This window comes from Leiobunum rupestre, chromosome 3 (assembly GCF_980474605.1).
Source record: "Leiobunum rupestre chromosome 3, qqLeiRupe1.1.hap1, whole genome shotgun sequence".
Taxonomy (NCBI): Eukaryota; Metazoa; Arthropoda; class Arachnida; order Opiliones; family Sclerosomatidae; genus Leiobunum; species Leiobunum rupestre.
Genome location: NC_143386.1, coordinates 52,025,701 through 52,047,840, shown reverse-complemented (window position 1 = coordinate 52,047,840; position 22,140 = coordinate 52,025,701). Strand labels below are relative to the sequence as shown.

Sequence of the window (22,140 nt, the reverse complement as noted above, 5' to 3'; positions counted from 1 at the left end):
GTAACTATCAATTTCGTTTAGCAAGCTCCGCTCAAGTCTATGTCAGCCATGTTTAACTGTAACACGGGCAAAGAAATAATAATATCGCCTTCTTGGCGAACTTGTTAAAAGAAATTTTGTGGTCTAGTTTATTTATCCCTCCCACGTATGGGGGAAGCAAGTCGGGCAGCGCGAAGTACCTTTCCCCCTTTCACTTTAACCCCCAAATAAATAAAAGTATTGGTCACATTTTCTTCTCTCTCTCCTCGAGCTGTGCTGACTCGTCTGGCTCAGAGCGTTTGACCCCGTGAATTTACCGTATAAAAAGAATGAATGAATATTTTTTACCTTCTAGATGAATGGCCCCTTTCAAATAAAAGTATATACATATGACCGTAATGAAATTAATATACAAAATGGAAATGGTATACACAAATACAAAATATATACAGAAACTATTTACACAGTTATTGAAATGAAATGGAAAGCGCGGCAAGACGCTATCTACGTAGAAGCAGATTTCCCCAATTCTGGAGAAACTATTTTGCATTGTTTATCGCTTCATAGTCCAAATCACCTTTTTTCGGAATTTAGCTCTAAGCACCTTGCAAAAAAAAACGCTTCGTCAGAGCAATCATGAGTATTGAGAGCGTGCCTCTGAACGAGAGATGGACATTTCACCACTATATGGTGCACGTCTTCCACGTAGTCACCGCACAAAGGTACGTTTTCTCTTTCAGTGAATCCGTTTTGTTCTGAAGTATATCACAAGGACGTTGTATACTTCAGCCCAACTACTTGTGACGTAAATCACTGAAACTCTTTATTTATCTACTATGTTTCGTTGTACGTAAGGAGCTATGGAATGGTACGTACGAAGTTCGTGCTTCGTACCAGAAAATACATTAATTGGTCAATAACTTCTGCCCTCGCCATCAGGAAGCATGTCACGCGAATGCCAGAGTACTCGTCCTTGTAGAGAGAATAGTACCGCTTCCATCTCATCGACTACGTCTGTAATGGCCCCAGAGATCAGAATGAATATCCTCTTTGGTTATGTCACCTTTTCCACTCGGGTGCCAAAGCTGTGCTGGGTCTTCTTGCCGTAGAGTCAGCTTTCAGACTGATATCCTTTCTTCAGATCGAGAATTTAATAACTTCGTAGCCAAGTTTCTTCAGAGTTGTTGCTACGTGCCACTTGTCTCGATGACCCAAGCGCTCGTACCACACTTGAATAAATGCTATTTTGTCATTCGTTGGATGAGATGCAAGATGTGCAAAATTAGTCGGCTGGTTTATTTTTATGTTCAGACGATAAAGGCTTTATACTTTCCCAGATAGACGGAGCTTACTCTTAAATTTGCTTTTCTTACCTACTGCATGACGTTGCCAAAGATTTGACCTATGGTGGGTTCGGGTAAGTTTTGACACGCTTAAAATTGGACAGTTTAAATTAGCTCCTTTTCACGCCTCAACCAGACGACGGAATCACCTGTGCAAGGTCATTTCCGATAGCCTTGACCTTAAGCTTTAAAATAAAACTATTCGGCGGCCCAACGAACCGAAAGCCGGAAAGATGGAGGAAGGTGAATCAGGTACTGTAAAACTTTGCTTTGTTTTAGGTGAAAAATCCAGGGAATGTTACTCCTACCCCCTCAAGGAATAAGGTTTAGTTTAACGAAATCTTGAAATTTCCATCCAAATTGAAATATTTTTTGTAAAATGAACTGTTCTCTATCGAATAATATACTTAAGCCTTTGTTACTAGCTTTAGAACGCGAAAACTGCATCAATAAAAATACCCAGTTTTATGGCTTAAATTGGCCGCTTAAAAATTATAAATGTTACAGCATATTGCTAAACTGATCGAGACTGATTTGTAACAAAAATCAAAACGAAAGAATAACATGAAAGAATATAAATTGTACAGTAATTTAAAAGTTGTGTTAGAAAATAACCAGTAGTCCATGCTAATGACCCAGATACCAATCAAAGGCAGGAAGCTGTTATTACTATATTATTAAGAAAAATTACTAATATTTGTTAATTTGCTGTATTTTGGATAGTAAAAAGCAATACCCATAAGTCTTGCCCCCACCTACCCAAGAACTATACTAACATACCTTTTCTTTACATTATCTTAAAATCACTATTACCAGGAACTCCGAACAAAGATTGCGGGTAAAATACATTATCTAACATAATTATCCCAATGCTTATGGTGAATTTGATCTGACTCATCCGAGGGGCTTAAAACTTTGTACACTAATTACAGGAATACAATAGTTGAGTACAGCCTTTGGTACGAGGGGTAAGACACTCTGCGAACTCGGTGTACACTGCCGTACCTATGACAGTATTAAATGGAACTCGCGAACTCTTGAAAATTCGTACCTTTAACAGTGCTAAATGCACGAACTCGGTGTACAGATTATCTGAGATTGTCTTATGCCTCGCTTTGGTAGTGCTAAATTTGTAAGCAGTTACGTAAACACTTTATCACAGTCTTGACAGTCAAAGTTATAGGCTTGTACACCGATTATGGGAAGTGATCAGCTCTTCAATTTGATCTTACTATATGTGTTTATGATAAATTTTGAACTTTTATTGTTTGGAGTTACACGAAACTGAAAAAAAAACCTCGAAACTCCAGTTATTTGGCATTTCCAAGAACAGTTGGACAATAATTTAAAAGTATTCTCAACTAAATTACTTCGCTGTATTTTACGAAGCGTATTTTAGCTAATAAAAAGTAAAACTTCGCAGATAGAGATGTAAAATACCTGGTATTTTTTAAAGAGTTAAACACCCAGTTATTTATAAACACAATAATTTGTTTTATATTTCCTTCTTCACTTCTAAAAACTGGAGGATAAAATTTTTTATGAACTAATCAAAACCACAATTAAAAAATCTTGTTTTCCTAAATTGTCATACCTACTAACAGAGGATAACAGATGGCACCACTCGACCCAGATACTAGGATTCTTAACCGCTCTGAAGAATATTTCGTAAAACACAAAAATAACCAAATTATTAAATAAACCAAAACACCCTAGTTTTGAATATTTACCCTGACTTAGATGAAACCTTCCGGTAAATATCCATCTACCTACTGGGCTTTTAGACGACTTACATCACTATGTACAGGTCTTACCTAATTTAGAAATATAACTAAGCAATTGTTTTTTGAATACCTTGTAAATAAGCACTAATTTAACTTAAAAGCACATAAACTATGTTGAAAAATATGTTCCCCCAAATTGATAAGGTAAATTTTTTTATAATATGAAGAATAATATTACCTAAAAATACAAGTTTCGGGTATAAAAAATAAAAATGAAGATACAGTTTTTAGGCAAGTAAGCAGTAGTAGAAAAAGGAAGGAATATCTCTATAAAGGATGTTCAAATAATAATGGTCAATTGGCAAATTGAAATTTTGAAAATAGGCCAGATCTTTCCTCCCCCCCGTTCTACGCCACTGTATATTTTCCGCCCCTTTCCCCTACGTGCTAGGTCACTTGTTTTTCCGACCCATCCTCCTCTTGCTACGCCACTGGATACTTCCCACCCCTTTCCCCTACCTGCTAGGTCCCTTCTTTTTCTGCCCCTTCCCCCTCCTGCCACGCCACTGGATATTTTCCGCCCCTTTCCCCCTCCTGCTAGGTCAATTGTTTTTCCGCCCCTTTCCCCCTCCTGCTACGCCACTGGATATTTTCCGCCCCTTTCCCCTCCCCTGCTACGCCACTGGATATTTTCCGCCCCTTCCCCCCCCCTGCTACGCCACTGGATATTTTCCGCCCCTTTTCCCCTCCTGCTAGGCCACTTGTTTTTCCGCCCCTTTCTCCTCCTGCTACGCCGCTGGATATTTTCCGCCCCTTTCCCCCTAATGCTACGCCACTGCATATTTTCCGCCCCTTTCCCCCTTCGGATAGGTCACTTGTTTTCCGCCCCTTCCTTGGAGGCCCTTGTACAAATAGTACGTTTTTATACGAAGTTTACGATCTTGTAAAATATAAAAACTAATGAAATTAACCGCCTGAAAAACAAAACAAAAGTAAAACTTATGAAATATGGAAACTCTTCAATCGAAATTAATCTCATTCTATTCCATTTAAATTTAAAGAACCAAATTTGTTTTAATCAAAATACGTTTATATTTCCAAAACCTAGCAACACTATGGGAAAACCAAATTTATGAGATTCGTTATTGTATTCGCATAAATACATAAATACACCCGTAATAAAAACCATATAGTCTAAATCGATACAACTCCGCAAAATATCCCCGCAATCCGACGCAAATCACCGCACCCCGATGAAAAACCGCGTAACCCGGCGAAAAACCCCGAGATCTGACGAAAACCCCCGAAATCCGACGAAAAACCTCGAAATCCGACGAAAAATCCCGCGATCCAACGAAAAACCGCGTAACCCGACGAAAAACCTCGAAATCAGACGAAAAACCGCGTAACCCGACGAAAAACCCCGAAATCCGACGAAAAATCCCGCGATCCGACGAAAAACCGCGTAACCCGACGAAAAACCTCGAAATCCGACGAAAACTCAGAGATCAGACGAAAAACCGCGTAACCCGACGAAAAACCCCGAAATCCGTCGAAAAACCTCGAAATCCGACGAAAAACCGCGTAACTCGACGAAAAACCCTGAAATCCGTCGAAAAACCTCTAAATCCGTCAAAAAACCTCGAAATCCGACGAAAAACCCCGAAATCCGACGAAAAACCCCGAAATCCGTCGAAAAACCTCTAAATCCGTCGAAAAACCGCGTAACTCGACGAAAAACCCTGAAATCCGATGAAAAACCGCGTAACCCGACGAAAAACGACGAAAAAACCGCGTAACCGACCGAAAAATCACGTAACTCGACGAAAAACAGCGTAACCCGGCGACAAACCCCTTAATCCGACGCAAAACCCAGAAATACGATGAAAAATCGCGTAACCCGACGAAAAACCCCGAGAAACGACGAAAAACCGCGTAACTCGACGAAAAACCGCGTAACCCGGCGAAAAACCCCTTAATCCGACGCAAAACCCAGAAATACGACGAAAAACCGCGTAACCCGACGAAAAACCCCGAGAAACGAGGAAAAACCGCGTAACCCGACGAAAAATCGCGTAACTCGACGAAAAACCGCATAACCCGGCGAAAAACCCCTTAATCCGACGCAAAACCCAGAAATACGACGAAAAACCGCGTAACCCGACGCAAAACCCAGAAATACGACGAAAAACCGCGTAACCCGACGAAAAACCCCTAGAAACGACGAAAAACCGCTTAACCCGACGAAAAATCGCGTAACTCGACGAAAAACCCCTTAATTCGACGCAAAACCCAGAAATACGACGAAAAACCGCGTAACCCGACGCAAAACCCAGAAATACGACGAAAAACCGCGTAACCCGACGAAAAACCCCGAGAAACGACGAAAAACCGCTTAACCCGACGAAAAATCGCGTAACTCGACGAAAAACCCCTTAATTCGACGCAAAACCCAGAAATACGACGAAAAACCGCGTAACCCGACGAAAAACCCCGAAATCCCAAAGAAGGGCTTTGCCTTATTGTAAATCACAAACCCGTCCAAAGTTTTCCAGCAGTCTAAATTTAAAATATGATGTCCAAAGTTAATTGCATTATGTCCAAAGTTAGTAGTATATCGTCCAATTTTAGATATACGCGTCCAATGTTAGATATACGCGTCCAATGTTAGATACCCCCCTGGCCAATCTTTCACAGTTTTGTCCAAAGTTTGACTATTATCCTTGGTTAATTATTTCCTTTATTTTAATTATGAAATGCTTTAAATTCAAATTCTAACTTGAAGGAATTATGTATTTTTAATTGTCTCACTAGTTTAAAAACTCAATTTTATTTAAAACATCAATTGTAAATAGTTAGGATGAGTTTTGCAAAACCTGTCCAATCATACCCACCCTTACCCTACATATTATTTTTCCGGTTCATTATACTCTCCAATGAGAAAAGTTGCAGAAATATTAACTGATATACCAGACGTTGTGAATGATGTCGTGGTTGATGGCATTCGTATGAATCCTTCACCGTCTACTAGCTGAGCCTTGTTTCCAACTTGTATGGTTTTAGGATTGTAAAATTTACGGAACATGATGAATGTCGTGGCGTCGTTAGCTGAGTGGCTTCCGAGTCAACAAACCAGATTGATTCTGTGGTAGCGTTTTAATTTCAACCCATGCACTTGTTACGACGAGACCTACACTTTTAATATCTTCTCGATATCATGGTGAAATAGATCATCCATAATTTTTCACTGAATATCAGGATACATAAATTAGGCAGTGGAAACGTAAATAGACCATAACCTGTGGAAGTTTCAACTACGCCAGGAAAAATCGTAAGAAATTAGCTTTAATAATTGGAACTAATAATTAATTAACGACATTAAAAAATAGCTGATTACAAAATTAGCGAGAAAAGAGCTAGTTAGAGAATGGGCCAAAGAACTCCGGCGCCATTAAATATCAATAAGCTTATAAATACTTAAACATGGTTTGACTTAAATACTGCTCTTATCTGTTAAATATAAAATATAGCGGAGAAATAAAATATACATTTCTTCGTAAAAAGTAAATCGCATTATCTTGAAAACCTTCCTTCGAAACCAACTGGCAGACCTATTGGTCGAAATTGTTTTGGCCTATAACAGGTTTCACCACGACGGTGCGCTAGCACGTTATTGTCGGTATGTTGTCAGAATTTATAGCCCGGTGTACCGGTAAGAGAAGAACCACACCACCGGAGGCCTATCATCAGAATGCCCTACGCCAGCGTCCACAAGCCCGGACAGGTGACAAAACCAGCATGGGTAGCAGAACCCCACTACTGATGGTCGCACCCTCGACGCAAGCCGCTCAACCCAGCAGAAGGTGCAACAATGGGACGACCAGCCCGCCACTTCGCACACAGCAGTGGGATAGAGAACGGATGCTCTAGCAACTCCGGCCGACACCCCACCCACAAAGGCAGGGAGCCAAGCCCTTTGGAGAGAGCTCCTAAAGGGGAACGGCGGGCACACAGCAGCCCGCATAACCCGGCACAGCTGGCACCGGAGATCCCGGTGGGAGCCCAAAAGGCCGGGAGATGGGTCCGCCGTGCCCTCATACGGAGGCCCGCAGCCCCACAGCAGGCTACTCAATCCGCCGAGGCGGCCAGTTTGCCCGGCCCCTCTCCATTAGCCTGGGCCGAAGCCCAGTATCCAGCCCACACCTGACCGAAGTCGGAGGTCGGAGATAGGACCCTTTGGACGGAGCTAACATCTCCCAGTGCGCCACCGCCCTTACGGGTTACAAGAGCCGGACCCCGACTCCCCGGTACAGCCACCAGTTATTGCACACTCCGACCCCTTGAGGGCCGTTATTGTCGGTATGTTGTAAAAATTATTTCCAACGAGTTTCTTCAACAATTGATGGGATGGATTTTCCTATGGTATTTTGCCACTGAATCAGACGCATGCCACGAGCCTAGCAGATTTTCAAATGAAAATCATTCATGTTTTTCATCTCGTAACTTCGGATCCGATAAAGAGTGCCTTTCATAATGTGTTTCATGACTCTGAGACCATCGCTGCAACCGAAGAAGGAATAAATGAATCATACTCGTAATAACTGTTATTCATTAAAATAATTGAAACTATGAACTCATAAAATCTGTGTTTTTGAAAAATAAAGCAAATACACTTCGAATAAAGTTATTTTAGGTGATTACAATATTGTTTATTAATTACCTCAAATATTAATGGAAATGGGTTAATTCCGTTCAAGCTAGAATAAGAAATTATCCAATTATTTATTTTTATTCATAACCGCAAATTATCCGAAAAATATACGAAAAAACCGAATATTTTTGCATGTTAAATCGTCGTTTATTTGTATAAAATGTTCATAAAAACCGTTAACCAAACTTTTTATTGTTAATCGAAATTTTGCCGGTTAATTTATTCATTCCGCCGACCTCTAGTTCAAGCTAACTCATAACTTAAGTTTTTAAATTGTAAAATTTTTTAAAATTTTGCTGATGTTTAAAATTAAATGGTTCCCTTACTAATAAAAACCATGATACGTTAGAAAACGATATTAAACAGTTGTTGAGAAAATGGACTGATGGTACGAATTAAGACACCCTGTATAATTGATTTAAGAAAATTGAACTGTTTTATTGCTCTAAATTCGTTGGAGACACATAAATTTAAATAGAAAGTTAAATTGAATAGTCGGACAAATGCGCGCTCTGATATTTTAGAATCTGATTTCCCAAATCAAATGTACTGTTCCAAAATGTAACACAAATTTTATTACACGCTCGAAAATGGTATCTTTCTTTTCTTAATTCCCTTTTTTGGGCCACTTTCTGCCTTATTCAACGATTTAAAACGACCGAATATTTTTTTAAAGTGTCAAAAGCCTTTCGATAATAACAATGAGAACCACGGTTTTCGAGAGCATACCATACTTCTCACCTTACCCTTTGCCGTACCTTACCTTTTCCCTTACATTACCTTGCCCCTTTGTTCACCTTGCCCATTAAATTTTCCCTTACTTTACTTTGACCCTGACAATTCCCTTTAAATTACCTTAATCCTTGACTTACCTTACTTTGATCCTAAGTTTACCTTGCCCTTTACCTTATATTACCCCTAACCTAGCCTTCATCCTTACTTTTCTTTAATCCTTAGCTCACCTTGTCCCTTCACCTCACCTTGCTTCTTAACTTTACTCCATACAGCGAGGTAATAATGAGATATTCACGCGCATAAGGGGTCACAGGTGTAAATACACGGGCGTTTAGAAATAGTGGCGATGGCGCCATCTAGAGATCATAATCAGAACATAACACTAACCCTTATAATAAAAACAAATTTTGGAACAGATTTGTATTGCCCAAGCATTGTACACACAACGCAAGGTGTCTTCTCCCGAAAAAAAATGTTTAGTGTTTATAACATTCTGGTTTGGAAACCATTACCAAATTCATTCAGAACCTAAATTGCACTGAAAATAAAAGCAAAAAAGGTAATAAAAAAACTTTTCTACACGTTAAATATTTTTATTATATTTACTTGCAATATATATTATTCGTGCAACATATCATAAATTACTGTATAACTAAACGAAATAAAATATTATAATTTTTAACATCCAATTATATTACATTACATAACCTTGTATTGCAATAAATTATTTTGATACTTATAATATATAAATATATATAACTATATTATTGTCAAGATGATTTGTATTGGTTCTAAAGAAGAAATAATGTTTAAAGACGATCGGCGGGCACCAGGGATTAAAATTCCTTACCACGAAAAGAGGTAAGAAAATACATCACCCAAAAATGTCGTATGACTAAGGATACCTAAGTGATTATTTTATACACATTTTTATTATTTTTATTTTTATATGATATAATTCTATGTTATTAGCCAAATACCTATTATTTAAAAAATTTTAACAATATTTCGAATAGCAACAAACCAACTGCAATGCAATTACCAATAGCATACATAATAATTAAGCTTTCCAAATCTTTCATCTTCATTTTCTTTTCGTCTTCTTTCGGTTTGGTCCAAAGCAATTGATTCATCTGGATCTCGTAGCTCAAAAACAATTTCTGATAAATTCGATGCTCCATCTCCGTCATCGTTCTTCATGAAAAGAAAAGTGAAAACCAAATCGAATGTTTTGAAGAGTAGATTTTTAAAAATTATGCCTACATAAATGTAAATGCCTCTTTTATCCAGTGTTCACTTCTCCTCGCTAGAGGATATGTGAGGAAGGTCGATTCCAAGGGCTTCGAGATGTAGAGATTTCCCCTTGAAATTTCTTTGAATTCTTCCTGATTAACCCATTTAAACCTAAGCAGTATCATGAGGTTCAAGTCTGATATAACGCCGTAAATTCCACCGTAGCTGAAGAAATCGTCAATTGTCGTGCCCATAAAGATTTCCGCTATGGTCATCCGAAGCTTCTGGTCAGATTGAATTATATTCAAAAGGTCGCGATACATTTTATCTTCCTTCGCCTAAAAATGAAAACCATTCTTGGATCTTTAAATACAATAACAGAAAATAGTTTGTCGGGTGGTTTACAAATTTACGGTACTTTTTCGACTTAACAAACCCCTTCCTTCAATTAACGATTTTCGGAAAAATCCATTGTTGTATTTTTATTAGAAATAATTTGGGTGTTTTAGAAATTTTTTATTTATGAGTTAGATAATCGTCGATGTGAAAACTAAGAATCGGATCGCGCCATTTAATATCTGAAAATATGACGAGCCGCCAGCAGCAGCTTCTGCTTCAATCTCGAGTTAGTGATCACGTGACGGGAATCTTGCTCTACTATTGTTTAAGTTGACTCACTCGCCATTATAGCCACTGCAAATATTGAAGCAGCAAGCCGAAAAATGAATGATAGTTTTTTTTTAGTTTCTACTTTTTAAAGTATTAAGTTCAATAGTAAAATCCTCATAATAAATAGAAATAGAGGTATTCCCGTACAGAGTTAGAATTGGACCCGAAATACACTTAAGAGAAAGTAAACTGCAGTTGTTAGGCCTTTTCTTTGGTGGTTTATATGTGAAGGCGGATGTTTGAAAATTCATCAAAGTTTTGGAAATTATGTTGAAAATGGTAAAAAAAGATTGTAAAATGGAATTGATATAAACATGAGAATATGCTGCCAGCAAATAACAGATATTTTAAAATTTCTAGCGAGAGACCTTATTTAACCAGGAGAACAAAATGGATTGCGAAGAAAGCCAACTTCAAAACTGTGTGAACTAGGTTGTACTGGAAAGCTTTTACAAATATTACCTTAACAACAACGAAATAGAAAATAGAAACATGGCTTTTGCCAACCAATGTTCAATTTTTTTTTAAATAAATTTTACAAATTATTTTTCTTTAAAAATTAAAAAAATGGTCCTTAAATCGTACTGAGTTGGAGTTTCCCAAATGAAGCGTAAAATACCAATGATTTGGAATTTCTGAAGACCACCACGCTGAACATTTGGGTTAGTGTCATTTACAAATTTATCTAATATCATTAAATGTTTTATGCGTTAATGTTTATAGTTCGAAATGTTCCCTTAATTATTTTTATGTGATAAATTTACATATTCCTGTGCTCAATTCTGATTGTGATTATTTAAAATATTCCATTTATTTGAATTGTGGTTATTTCAAATTTTCAGTTTATTTTAAATGTGATTACTTTACAAATTCAACTTAATTTAAAAAACCAGTTTCAAAACGGACCAATAAATTTTCCAATCCAGATTTGGCCAATGCCTAGCCCTCGTTATGGCTTGGTAGCAAGCTTTGACTTAATAATAATGGGGATATCTGTGTACTCTTTTCACTGGGTTTGTAGCCGCCTTCTTTATTCGGCGCATACCTCCTCAACCATTTGTAGTCAGATAGTAAATGATACGTCAATCGATGGTGGCACATTGAAATGTTTTGAGAATAGGTTTTCATATAAAAAATCGGCAGACCGAACTGAAATGTAAGCTTCTAAGAACCTAGAAGTTCGATTGGTCGTGAAAATAGAGAATTGTAGCGTAAAGCACGAACGACCGTCATATTAAATTGAAATTTCAGACAAATGGCTTTGCGTGTCGGGTCATTTTTAACAAATAAAAAATTATTAAAAATTAATTGAAATTAAATTTAATATTTTTTTTGAAGTATTTGTATTTTCTTGCAGGTATTTCTGTTAATTTAAAACGGTTTTTAACAAATGTGGACTGTACCTTTAAATACCCTCTACTCAATTATAATAGAACTATTAACCTAAAAATTGTTATAAAAATAATTATTTTAATTTCGCCAAAATACATTGCAGGCAACCACGTAAGCAAAGCCTTTCCATTTAAAGGAAAAGTCCAGGTTGGGTAAAACTTGGGTCTATTTGAAAGATCATGTTTAAATATACTCAAAACTATCAGTCGTAAAATTGTATCTTTTTTAATGACGATAAATTAATTTTTAAACGAGCGAAATTTACTCGCCAAGCGAGCTGCCATTTTCTTTCACCTTCCCTCCGCAGACCGCACGCGGAGCAAGCGCGCGCAGGGAACAGAGCGCTGTTATAGCGCGAACAGCGCGTGATTAAAGTCCTAAAACGTCACCGCGAAACAAAATGGCAGACCGCTTGGTGTGTAAATTTGGCTCGCTTAAAAATTAATTTCGCGTCATTAAAAAAGATACAATTTTACGACTGATATTTTTGAGTTTATTTAAACATGATCTTCCAAATAAATCCAAATCTTACCCAATCTGAACTTTTCCTTTAAATAAAAATTACATTCAAAATGTAGACATAATCCGAGGGATTATTGTGTATTAGTTTCACGTACAGTGTAGCCGATGCCGATGTGTCACGCATATCTCTTCAACAGTTAGGTCTGGAAAAGTCAATGAAATCTCGCTCGAATATACCTATCTTGGCCTTTCATAATGTGTTTAAATCGGAGCCCTAGAATTTGGGAAAATACCCAATTTACTAATTTCGGTGGTTTCATTTTGTGTGATAAAAATTTTACTTAAAATTTAGTCCGATAACGTTAAATTTCGGGTAAGTTTAGAATTCAGCGGATCTTCACCGTCGGTTATATCAGAAATATTTAATTTAAGTATAGTTTCCAGGGTCATTTACGGGTTTTTCGCGGTTATAAATTTTCGCCTAAAAGTCTACATAACCTTCCTTAATTAAATTCCGATTTTCATAAGAGTTATATTTTTGAATAGCTGTGCTTTCCATATAACCTAAATTTGCAATTACGTTGTTAAATTACGCAGTAAAAATAAGTGTTACACTCAACGTTTGCGCAAAAGTAACAAATAAGTGTGACATCAACGTGTTTCCAGAAGTAACCAATAAGAGTGACACTCAACGTGTGACCATAAGAAACAATTAAATGTGATACTCAACGTCTGACAGGAATTTACAAATAAGTGTGACCACAGAAGTAACAAATAAGTTTTATGGCAAATAAGTATGACCCAAACAAACTTAACACATCAGGAGGATTGTGTGTACTCTGACCGTCGTACCTCTTGTTTATTTATATATCAAGAAAGCGAGCACACAATTACAAATCAAAACTAATAATAAAATGATAGCATACCTTAAAATAATTGAAAATTTAATATCCAGTACAGAAATATGATATACGACGTAACAAATTTCTCAATATCGTGAATTTAGTTTTGGAGAGCGGAAAGGAAAACCCAATAACAAAAATCAACGAGGAAAGGGAAAACCTATCGCTATCGATCTGGCATAAGACCCCAATTTCACATATTTATTTTAACTTATGAAAAGTTTACATTACCTTCATTTTCAAGAATCGCTCCTCGAAGTGGTCTTTCATAATTACGACATTTTTCGAATTTGATTTAATAACATCTTCTGGCGTTTGAATGAATAAAAATGTTTCTTGAGAAAATTCCGATCTCATTCGAGAAGTCAAATCTATGTAAATAAATGTCGCTGATAGAAGCCAGGTCATGGCTGGAATTCTCCAGATTATAGAGCCATGAGTAACCAGGTAAGCTGTCGAATGGATTGTAGAAATTAAAACACGCTAACGTACTATTATTTTTATTGTGGCTGGACGTTATTTTACAACATATAAGGAGATACTTAAACAAATCTCGATAAACTCACACCAAGAGGTGGGAATGCCAATTGGGTTTCACCATGATACTTTTAAAGAGTCTGTTTAAAGGTTCAAATTGCACTCACGTTCGTAAAACAATATGAGCAGTGATCGCCAAACTACCTCAATTGTTTCTTTACAAAGTAATTTGATCCATTTTCCAAAAGAAGCTTGCCGGAAAAAGCCACGAATAGAAATTGCCATAAAAAATGAGAGCAGAATGATGCATATTACAAATAGAGAAAGAAACTGTAACATAAATATAAAATTAATTGAAGGAAACCTTGCATTTCCATGAACTCATGATCATAAAATATCATTGTTTGAAATACAAGAAATCGGAGCAGAATTAATCGAACTCTGGACGTTTCTGAAGAAACATAATCTGATCATAAAATTAGTAGCTAGGTTTGCACGCTACTCACCAGTTGCCACTTTTGACATAGGCACTCTAAGCCTTAGGCCTCGCAGGCTTTGCACGAGATAACAAGCAGGGCCGGATAAAGCAATTTTTCGCCAGGGATTCAAAATTATATGCGCCCCCAAAAAACCAAAGAAGAATCAATAATCCTTTTGTTTAGTAGTCAGATTACTCTAATTGTGTGGAAACTAATCGTAAAGCAAAAATATACATGTCGTGCTCCAACTTTTAGTTTTTATTGCACAAGGAATAAAGAAAGTAACATGATCACTTTTTATCAACACAAATTTAGCCCTAAAATATCAGACGGCTCCATTTAGCAACTTAAGGGGAAAAATTCACCCCGGATTCACCACGTGATAGAAGATTGGTCCAATCATATACTGGAAACAAGCGCGGGAAACTGGTTTAATTCAAACACCGGTGTGTTCCTTTAATAGATAACATCACTTGACTGTAAAGGTGAGTTATATAGTACTAAATAATCTCTCGGGCATCCGTGTTCCTAGCTCCGCAATGAGTGCTAGCCCAGTAATTTAGTACCATATTTACATGAAAGTCCTTGCAAACTGAAAAAATCTGAGATTCAATCTCAAACGTGAAATTGGAGTGTTTAGTAAAATTCAATGAATTCCAACTACTAAGGTGCATTTTTTAAATGATTTCCTTTTGTTAACATAGTCAGTTTTCTATAAATAATTTGGTCAAAATTTACGGCCAATATAAGGATAAAATTACTGTTGGCGAAATAATCAGCCAGATCACAGTACTTTTATGAGCCAATCACAAAATGTTTTTTTCTCTTACATCTCACTAACTCGGCACAACTCAAAATTAAATAAGAAAATATGTGCGCTGCTAGCTTAGGTTGGTAAGATCCCAAGGAAAGAATGCCACTTTGTATGTACGTTTCACGAATTACCGGCCGTAAGTGGTTATTTTAAATTACAAAACTAATTTTAACAGCGATTCTTATGAACAGAAGTATGCTCATAACACGAATTAAAAAAATTTAATATCAAAGATGTAATCTCGTCGATAGGTTTCTTAAAATTATCGTTTTATTGCTAAGTAAACCTAGCCTCTCCAAGCTTTAAAGAAGGTTTTGAACTATTATATTAACTTGCAAATTGGCAGACGCATTTTGACTTTTTTCTGACCGTGGAGTAGCACAAAGCTAGCGAGTGCACAAAATTGGTAATTGACAAAAGCGCTACTCACATCCTCTTTGATATTAACGATTTTCATTGACCTCGTTGTAATAGCTTTTGGTTTGGATGAAACCAGAAGTAATTCTGTACTTCTCACAACTTTTGAAATCACGGAATGATTTTCTGTTCGTACTGGGTCGAATAAGGATAATTCGCTTGGAAGAAGCAAGGCGTCAATATCCTGAAAAACCCGAAACAAATTTATTTATGTAACAAACTGAGACTAAGGTCCCACAATCTGCAGCATCGTGTAAAACTATTCAAAACCAAGGAATTTCTACAAGCCTTATAATTAACTTGTCATAGTCGTTGCGACATGCCAAAATATTTTGTTAAAGCAGGATTTGCGTTAAAGTATTCGTAACATTAAATCTTTGAGGTTGTTTTAATAGCATCTTATTAGTCAAAATTTCTTGACGTTGCTTCCAAATCCAGCGCAACCAAACCAGTCTTACACATAGTTAATTGGTTTTATATATCGTGAGTCCATGTTTTAGTTTTCGCTCCAAAGCCAATTAAGCTACCCACTTTTTGGTCAGACAATTAAACTAGGTAATCATTTAAGCTTACCCATGGTAGCTCTTTGTCTACTCCATGCATTTGAATGTCGGCAAGCCATATCGAAACGTAGGAAATACTGAAAAAAATATGTACTTAATCAAGAATTAAATTTGTATACTAAGCAAGAGTATCTATGTAAACACTATTTTTGGGATTGCTGTCAATCACCTCATACTATTTGGTTTAAAAAAATAAACTAGCCCGTTATTTCATTGGTTCCCTAATACTTAAGCAAATTGGACATAAGTTGTTCGTAAGCAAGGTAATACGGAATATTAGTTTAAGTAGAACAGGTAAGATTTTATGGGTCGCATATGAAAAACAAGACTATTCAACTGCTATTTCCTCGGAGACGAACTGATGCAGACACTGTCATATAAATTGCACGTTGGGACAAATATCTGTTGCAAATTCTGTAAATGTCAAAATTTACTTAAATTTTAATGGTATTTGTTAAAAATTCGGAATGGTTATGGATTTTGTTAAGAATTCGGAATGGTAAATGTTTTTCTTAAGAATTCGGAATGGTAATGGTTTTTGTTAAGAACTCGGAATGGTAATGGTTTTTGTTAAGAACTAGGAATAGTAAAGGTTTTTCTTAAGAACTCGAAATAGTGAAGGTTTTTCTTAAGAATTCTGATAGTTAATGGTTTTTCTTAAGAACTCGGAATGGTAAGGGTTTTTCTTAAGAACTCTGAATGGTTATGGGTTTTCTTAAAAACTTGGAATGGTAATGGTTTTTCGTAAGAACTCGGAGTGGTAATAGTTTTTCTTAAAAACTCGGAATGGTAATGATTTTTCTTAAGAACTGGAAATGGTAATGGTTTTTGTTAGGCACTCGGAATGGTAATGGTTTTTGTTAAGAACTCGGAAAATTAATGGTTTTTCTTAAGAACTCAGTTAGGTAATACCATTTGTTAAAAAATGTAAATGGTAATGGTAATGGTTGTTGTTAAGAACTCGGAATGGTAGTGGTTTTGTTAAGAACTCGGAATGGTAATGTTTTTTCAGTAGAACTCGGAGTAGTAATAGACGGTTAAGAACTCGGAGTGATAAAGGTTTTTGTTACCAACTGGAAATTGTAATGGTTTGTGTTAATAACTCGGAATTCTAATGGATTTTATTATGAACTCGGAATGGTAATGGTTTTGTTAAGAACTCGGAATGGTCATGATTTTTCTCAAGATTCCGGAATGGTAGTGGTTTTTGTTAAGAACTCGGAATGGTAGTTGAACTGTTAAGAACTCAGAATGGTTATGGTTTTTGTTAAGAACTCGGAATGGTAATGGTTGTTGTTAAGAAATCTGAATGGTAATGGTTTTTGTAAAGAACTCGGAATGGTAAAGGTTGTTGTTAAGAAATCTGAATGGTAATGTTTTTTGTTAAGAACTCGGAATGGTAATGGTTGTTGTTAAGAAATATGAATGGTAATGGTTTTTGTAAAGAACTCGGAGTGGTAATGGTTTTTGTTAAGAACTCGGAATGGTAATGGTTTTTGTTAAGTATTCGAAATGGTAATGGTTTTTGTTAAGCATACGGAATGGTAATGTTTTGTTTAAGTATACGAAATGGTAACGGTTTTGTTAAGCATACGGAATGTTTTTTTTAAGTATTCGAAATGGTAATGGTTTTTGTTAAGCATACGGAATGGTTATGATTTTTGTTAAGCATACGGAATGTTACTAGTTAGGGTTCAGGACAAGGATTGCTTCCGGTAACTGTTGGGGACACGATTTTATTTACATACTTATTTAGGATTTGTATTTCTGTTAAATATCCTCAGTTATAAATAGAAGAAAATGTTTTTTACAGAACAAGTACAAAGAGGATATTTATCCGTACCCTTGGGTGGCTTCCTGCTTTCAAAAACCAATAATTGCCCTTAAAGCAAGATATTTCCCGCGTGTAAAAAACTGAAATCAATTTGTTATTTCAACAGAATTCACAACCTAATGGCCTCATCAAAAGTAAATGAAAAATACTTATCCGTATCTGAGAAAAATCAACTTTTACTGTTGATGTACCGGCAAAAGTTAGAAACTAATAACAATCATTTAAAAGTTTTGAAATAAAAAAATTGTTACTAAATGGTATACATGATTTAATTTAAATTTATTGAAATAAAATCAAGTATTCCACAATTAACCGTGGTAAAGAAATAAAATATTTTCGAAAATATCAAACAATCAAGTTTATTTATCAATCTTAATGTTTACTATCTGGCATTCATTTTTCGACGCATGACATTTTAACCTCTCCGAGGGGACAAAGTCCCCTAGGAGGGGTTATACAATCACCGTGTCTGTCTGTCTGTCTGTCAGGCCTGCGAACGCGTACGCATTTGTGTAGCAAAGTGAAATCATTGCGTACGCATTATCTCGGAATCCGCGTTCGCAATTGCTTGGAATTAGGGAACGAAGTCGAAAGATTGGCAAAACGACCGTGTGACGGTGAGCGTTAACGGATAATTTTGCGGTTGGGTTGGGTTTTGTTGCTTTTCGTTAATTCAGTATGAGTGGAAATGTTTTTGTGTTGGGTGGGAATGTTGAGTTTGTGTGATGACGGTTGTGTTTGTAGTGTTTGTGGTTTGTATGTATGCGCGTTTTTTCTCTAACTTCTTCTTATTCTTGACTTTTGGGACGAATCAAGTGCTGAGTGTTATGGCAGCCTCTCATCATCCAATGGCAGGGTTTCCACCATTTGTTCACGATATTCGTCTTAGTGTCAATTTGCGATCGTATCGAGCGGGATTTGAACCCAAAACCTCCTGTATGACCGGCGGACGTTCTACCACAGAACCACCGATACTCATTACGCTTCTTCGGAAATTAGACTTTCAGATTTATCGGAAGTGTATATTACTAATTAATAGAGAATTAAATTTCGGTGTTTATTTATATAGAATGTAGCGTCTTCTCTGTTGATTAAAAACGAATGCGCCGCCCAGGTTTCGAACCCGAGCCGTTCTGCTTGACAAGAAAATGCTTTACCACAGAACCACTGACAAGCATACGACTAATTACTTCTTTTAAAAACAGCTTTGGCGAAAGTCCGTTCTTTTTTACGCTATTATGAGTTTATTGATGTCAAATATTTCCAAAATGTTGTTAACATTTATTCAATAACAGCTTTATCAAAAGTCTTTTAAGCAGTTTTAAAGTTGTTATCGTCAATTTATCCCGTACAATTTTATTTTTTTAGATATGTATAAAATTTTCAAATGTGAAAATAAATTAATTTGAAGTTAAATTCGATCGCCGTCAGAAATCGAACCCGGGCCACATTGTTAAGACGCGGACGTTTTACCGATGAGCCATTGACATCTACTTACCTAAATTTGAAATACCAGTTGGAAGCGTATTTAATAGAGTACGAAATTTTGGTTTAATTGAAATAGAATTAAATTCTAATTTCGCGTTTTCTCTATTGATTAAAAACAAATGCACCACCCAGGTTTCGAACCCAGGCCATTCGGCTTCGCAGTCGAGCGCTCTATCACATAACCACCGAAAGCTGCTTAGCTTCACTGAAAATAAGACACTCATCGTAAGCATAATAGGTAATAAAGTCTTGATTTTTTTTATGAATGAATTTATGAAGACCTAATCTGGTTCTTTTACGAATGAAATTATGTTGATTTAATCTTGTTAAAGTCTACATTTTTTACGTATGAAATTTTCAAGGTCAAATCTTGTTTTAAAATATAAAAAGTATCTGGGTTTCAGGCAAAGTAAGGGTTTTATGTTATTTTTACTGATCGAGATAACGTTGTTTTTTGTCTATTCTTGGGTATTGTTGGTTTTTAAGCTTATTTTTCGAAATCGTTCAGTTTTAGTGGAACCTTTAAAGTGGTTACATCGTGGCTTAAAACTTATCCGGTTTCATTATAATAACGTCGAAAATTCATATTTGTGAATGGTAAGGTGTTGCGCTTCTTGATTTTCTATTTTCTATTGCTTGGTTTTGAATTAATTTATTACTCGTCTGCATAATAATATTTTTCTATGAGCTATTTTGATCCTGAAGTCTGATTGATAGGGATATTATTATAAATTTTTTCTATTTGTTATTTTTGCTCTGAAGCCTGATAATTTGGGATATTATTAAATATTTTTGTATTCGTTATTTTTGCTCTTAGCCTGATCGATTGGGTTGTTATTATATATTTTTCTATTAATTATTTTTGCTCTGCTCTGGTCTGATTGATTGGGTTGTTATTATATATTTTTCTATTGGTCATTTTGGCTCCAAAGTTTGGTCGATTGGGGTTTTGTATTTTAATTTTTTGATTGTGTTGAGCTTTTGTGCGGTATTGTTGGCTTTTAATTATCATTTTTTTCGTGTGAAGTGGTTTAAATAAGGATTTTTGTGTTGTTATTTCGTAAGCGATAAAAATACAAATACCCTCTGTAGATATTTTTTCATTTAAATTTGCTTCGTATTACACTTAACTGATAAACGTGTTCTGTAAATAGAGTTAAATTCAATTGTGCGTTGTTCTAGTTCGTCTAACTCACTGTTGTAACTACTTAATTTACAATATTCTGAATAAATTAAACTCGGTTGTTTCGTCTCAATTAAACTCGGTTGTTTCGTCTCAATTATTTTAATTATAATTAAATTGTATACCGTGCGGGATTGAACCGGGATTATGTTTTTAGTAAATAACTCTGAATTGCGGAGATATATCTTTAAGGGTTATCTCGAGAGATTAATACCACTAGGGACAATTCTTCCGAGAAGAGGTATATTTTGGCTTCCCAACTTGTTATCTTTCACAATGCGTAGCGGCAGTTTAAATTAATTTCAGTTTTAGAAGACCTGCAACATATTTGGCAACAATTGTCGTAGAGCGTCTGCATGGTTTCTTTAGTTAAACACGTTTCTAGTTACTGTTAATGAAGAAAATTTAAATTTAAAGAAATCATGTTCGAATAAAATGCGTTTTGGCTTATTTATGAATACAATTTACCCCTTCAGTTTTCTTAGTAAATGTATGAAACTGTTAACGTTATCATTGCGAATATTTGCCTCATCTTAAAACGAATATTCGACCTTACATCATCAAATCTACTTCATAATATTCGAAACATAAAAATCGACTCACCAGGCGTTAAAGACGTTTCCAAAGTCCGCGCTGATCTGGAAAATGGTGTCTCTCACTTCATCAAGACCAAATGATTCCTGCAAGAAATAAGTAATCGTTGAGCTTCAAAAACAGTTTAAAAACGAATGTATGATATTTAAGTTTTTTGTTTGGGTTTTCGTCTAAATCTATGAATTTCTTCCTTTTATCCCAGGTCTGCCAGAAACTAACATGGCACTTTAAATTCCCAAATGGCGCAACCAGTCTACTGATGCAATTTCAGAGGTTTTTCTTACAAAGATCTGGACGTAAAGACGTGAGCCCGAGCAAAAACATGTTCGAAACAAATTTTAAATAATACAAACTCACTTCAACAATGCCAAATTTAATACGTCTCAATTTGGTACAATTATAGTTCATTGCCAATAGTGGTTTGTGAAAAGATTTATTTATTTCAAATGTGTTTTATTGCATTTTACTTTATCTAAAATTAAATATATAAATAATTAATAATCCAAAAGGAGACAAGGTCATTTCTTTTAAAATATTTTATGAAACCCTTCGAAAGAGTCAAAGCTTTATTTTTTTCTCAGATAAATGTGTCTCCAAACTCGTTTGTTGCTTATTGACTGCAAATGTTTCGAGCCGATTCGAAAGACTTTTTTGATTAAATTTCGAAACTGAATACCGCAGTGGATAGATTTCTGGGTTCTGTGATGGCGTAACAAAATACTTTATATCTGATCCACATATATCATTCTCTACTCTCCGCAAACAGTCACTTCGTATTAAGACATTTAACCCGATGGTTCAAATGTTTCTGGTCTATAAACGCCTTCAAAATAGAATGGCTGTTGTTGTTTTGATATCAAGCAAGTGTCTTTCCCGGAAAAATCTATAAAACGATTTGTTTAGCTTTGCATTATCGAGTTTTGCATTTCTAACGTTCCATAACTTTCCTGAAATGAGAGTAGCCGAATAGTTCCCAAAACAGCTTCAATTTATACATTAATTGGTTTTTCTAGGAAAAGTAGAGTTCACCTACTTCTTTGTTTCAGTGCCTCCATAGACCCAATTATTTTAATGCAATTAAGCTGTAAATGATCGGAACTTGTTCTGAGTTTCCAAATGACTACATAATATTAATAATAAT

General features: G+C 35.8%; 1 protein-coding gene across 1 annotated transcript; it reads right to left on the bottom strand.

The window, feature by feature from the left end:
- Positions 1-9,474: 9,474 nt before the first annotated feature.
- LOC149952550 (uncharacterized) lies at positions 9,475-13,646 on the bottom strand. The gene is made up of 3 exons (XM_090170199.1): positions 13,382-13,646; positions 9,756-10,063; positions 9,475-9,686 (listed from the first exon to the last, which is right to left on the bottom strand). The coding sequence occupies exons 1-3, from the start codon at positions 13,556-13,558 to the stop codon at positions 9,476-9,478; spliced, it is 696 nt and encodes a 231-aa protein (XP_090026325.1). The 5' UTR covers positions 13,559-13,646; the 3' UTR covers position 9,475.
- Between the last annotated feature and the right edge of the window lie 8,494 nt (positions 13,647-22,140).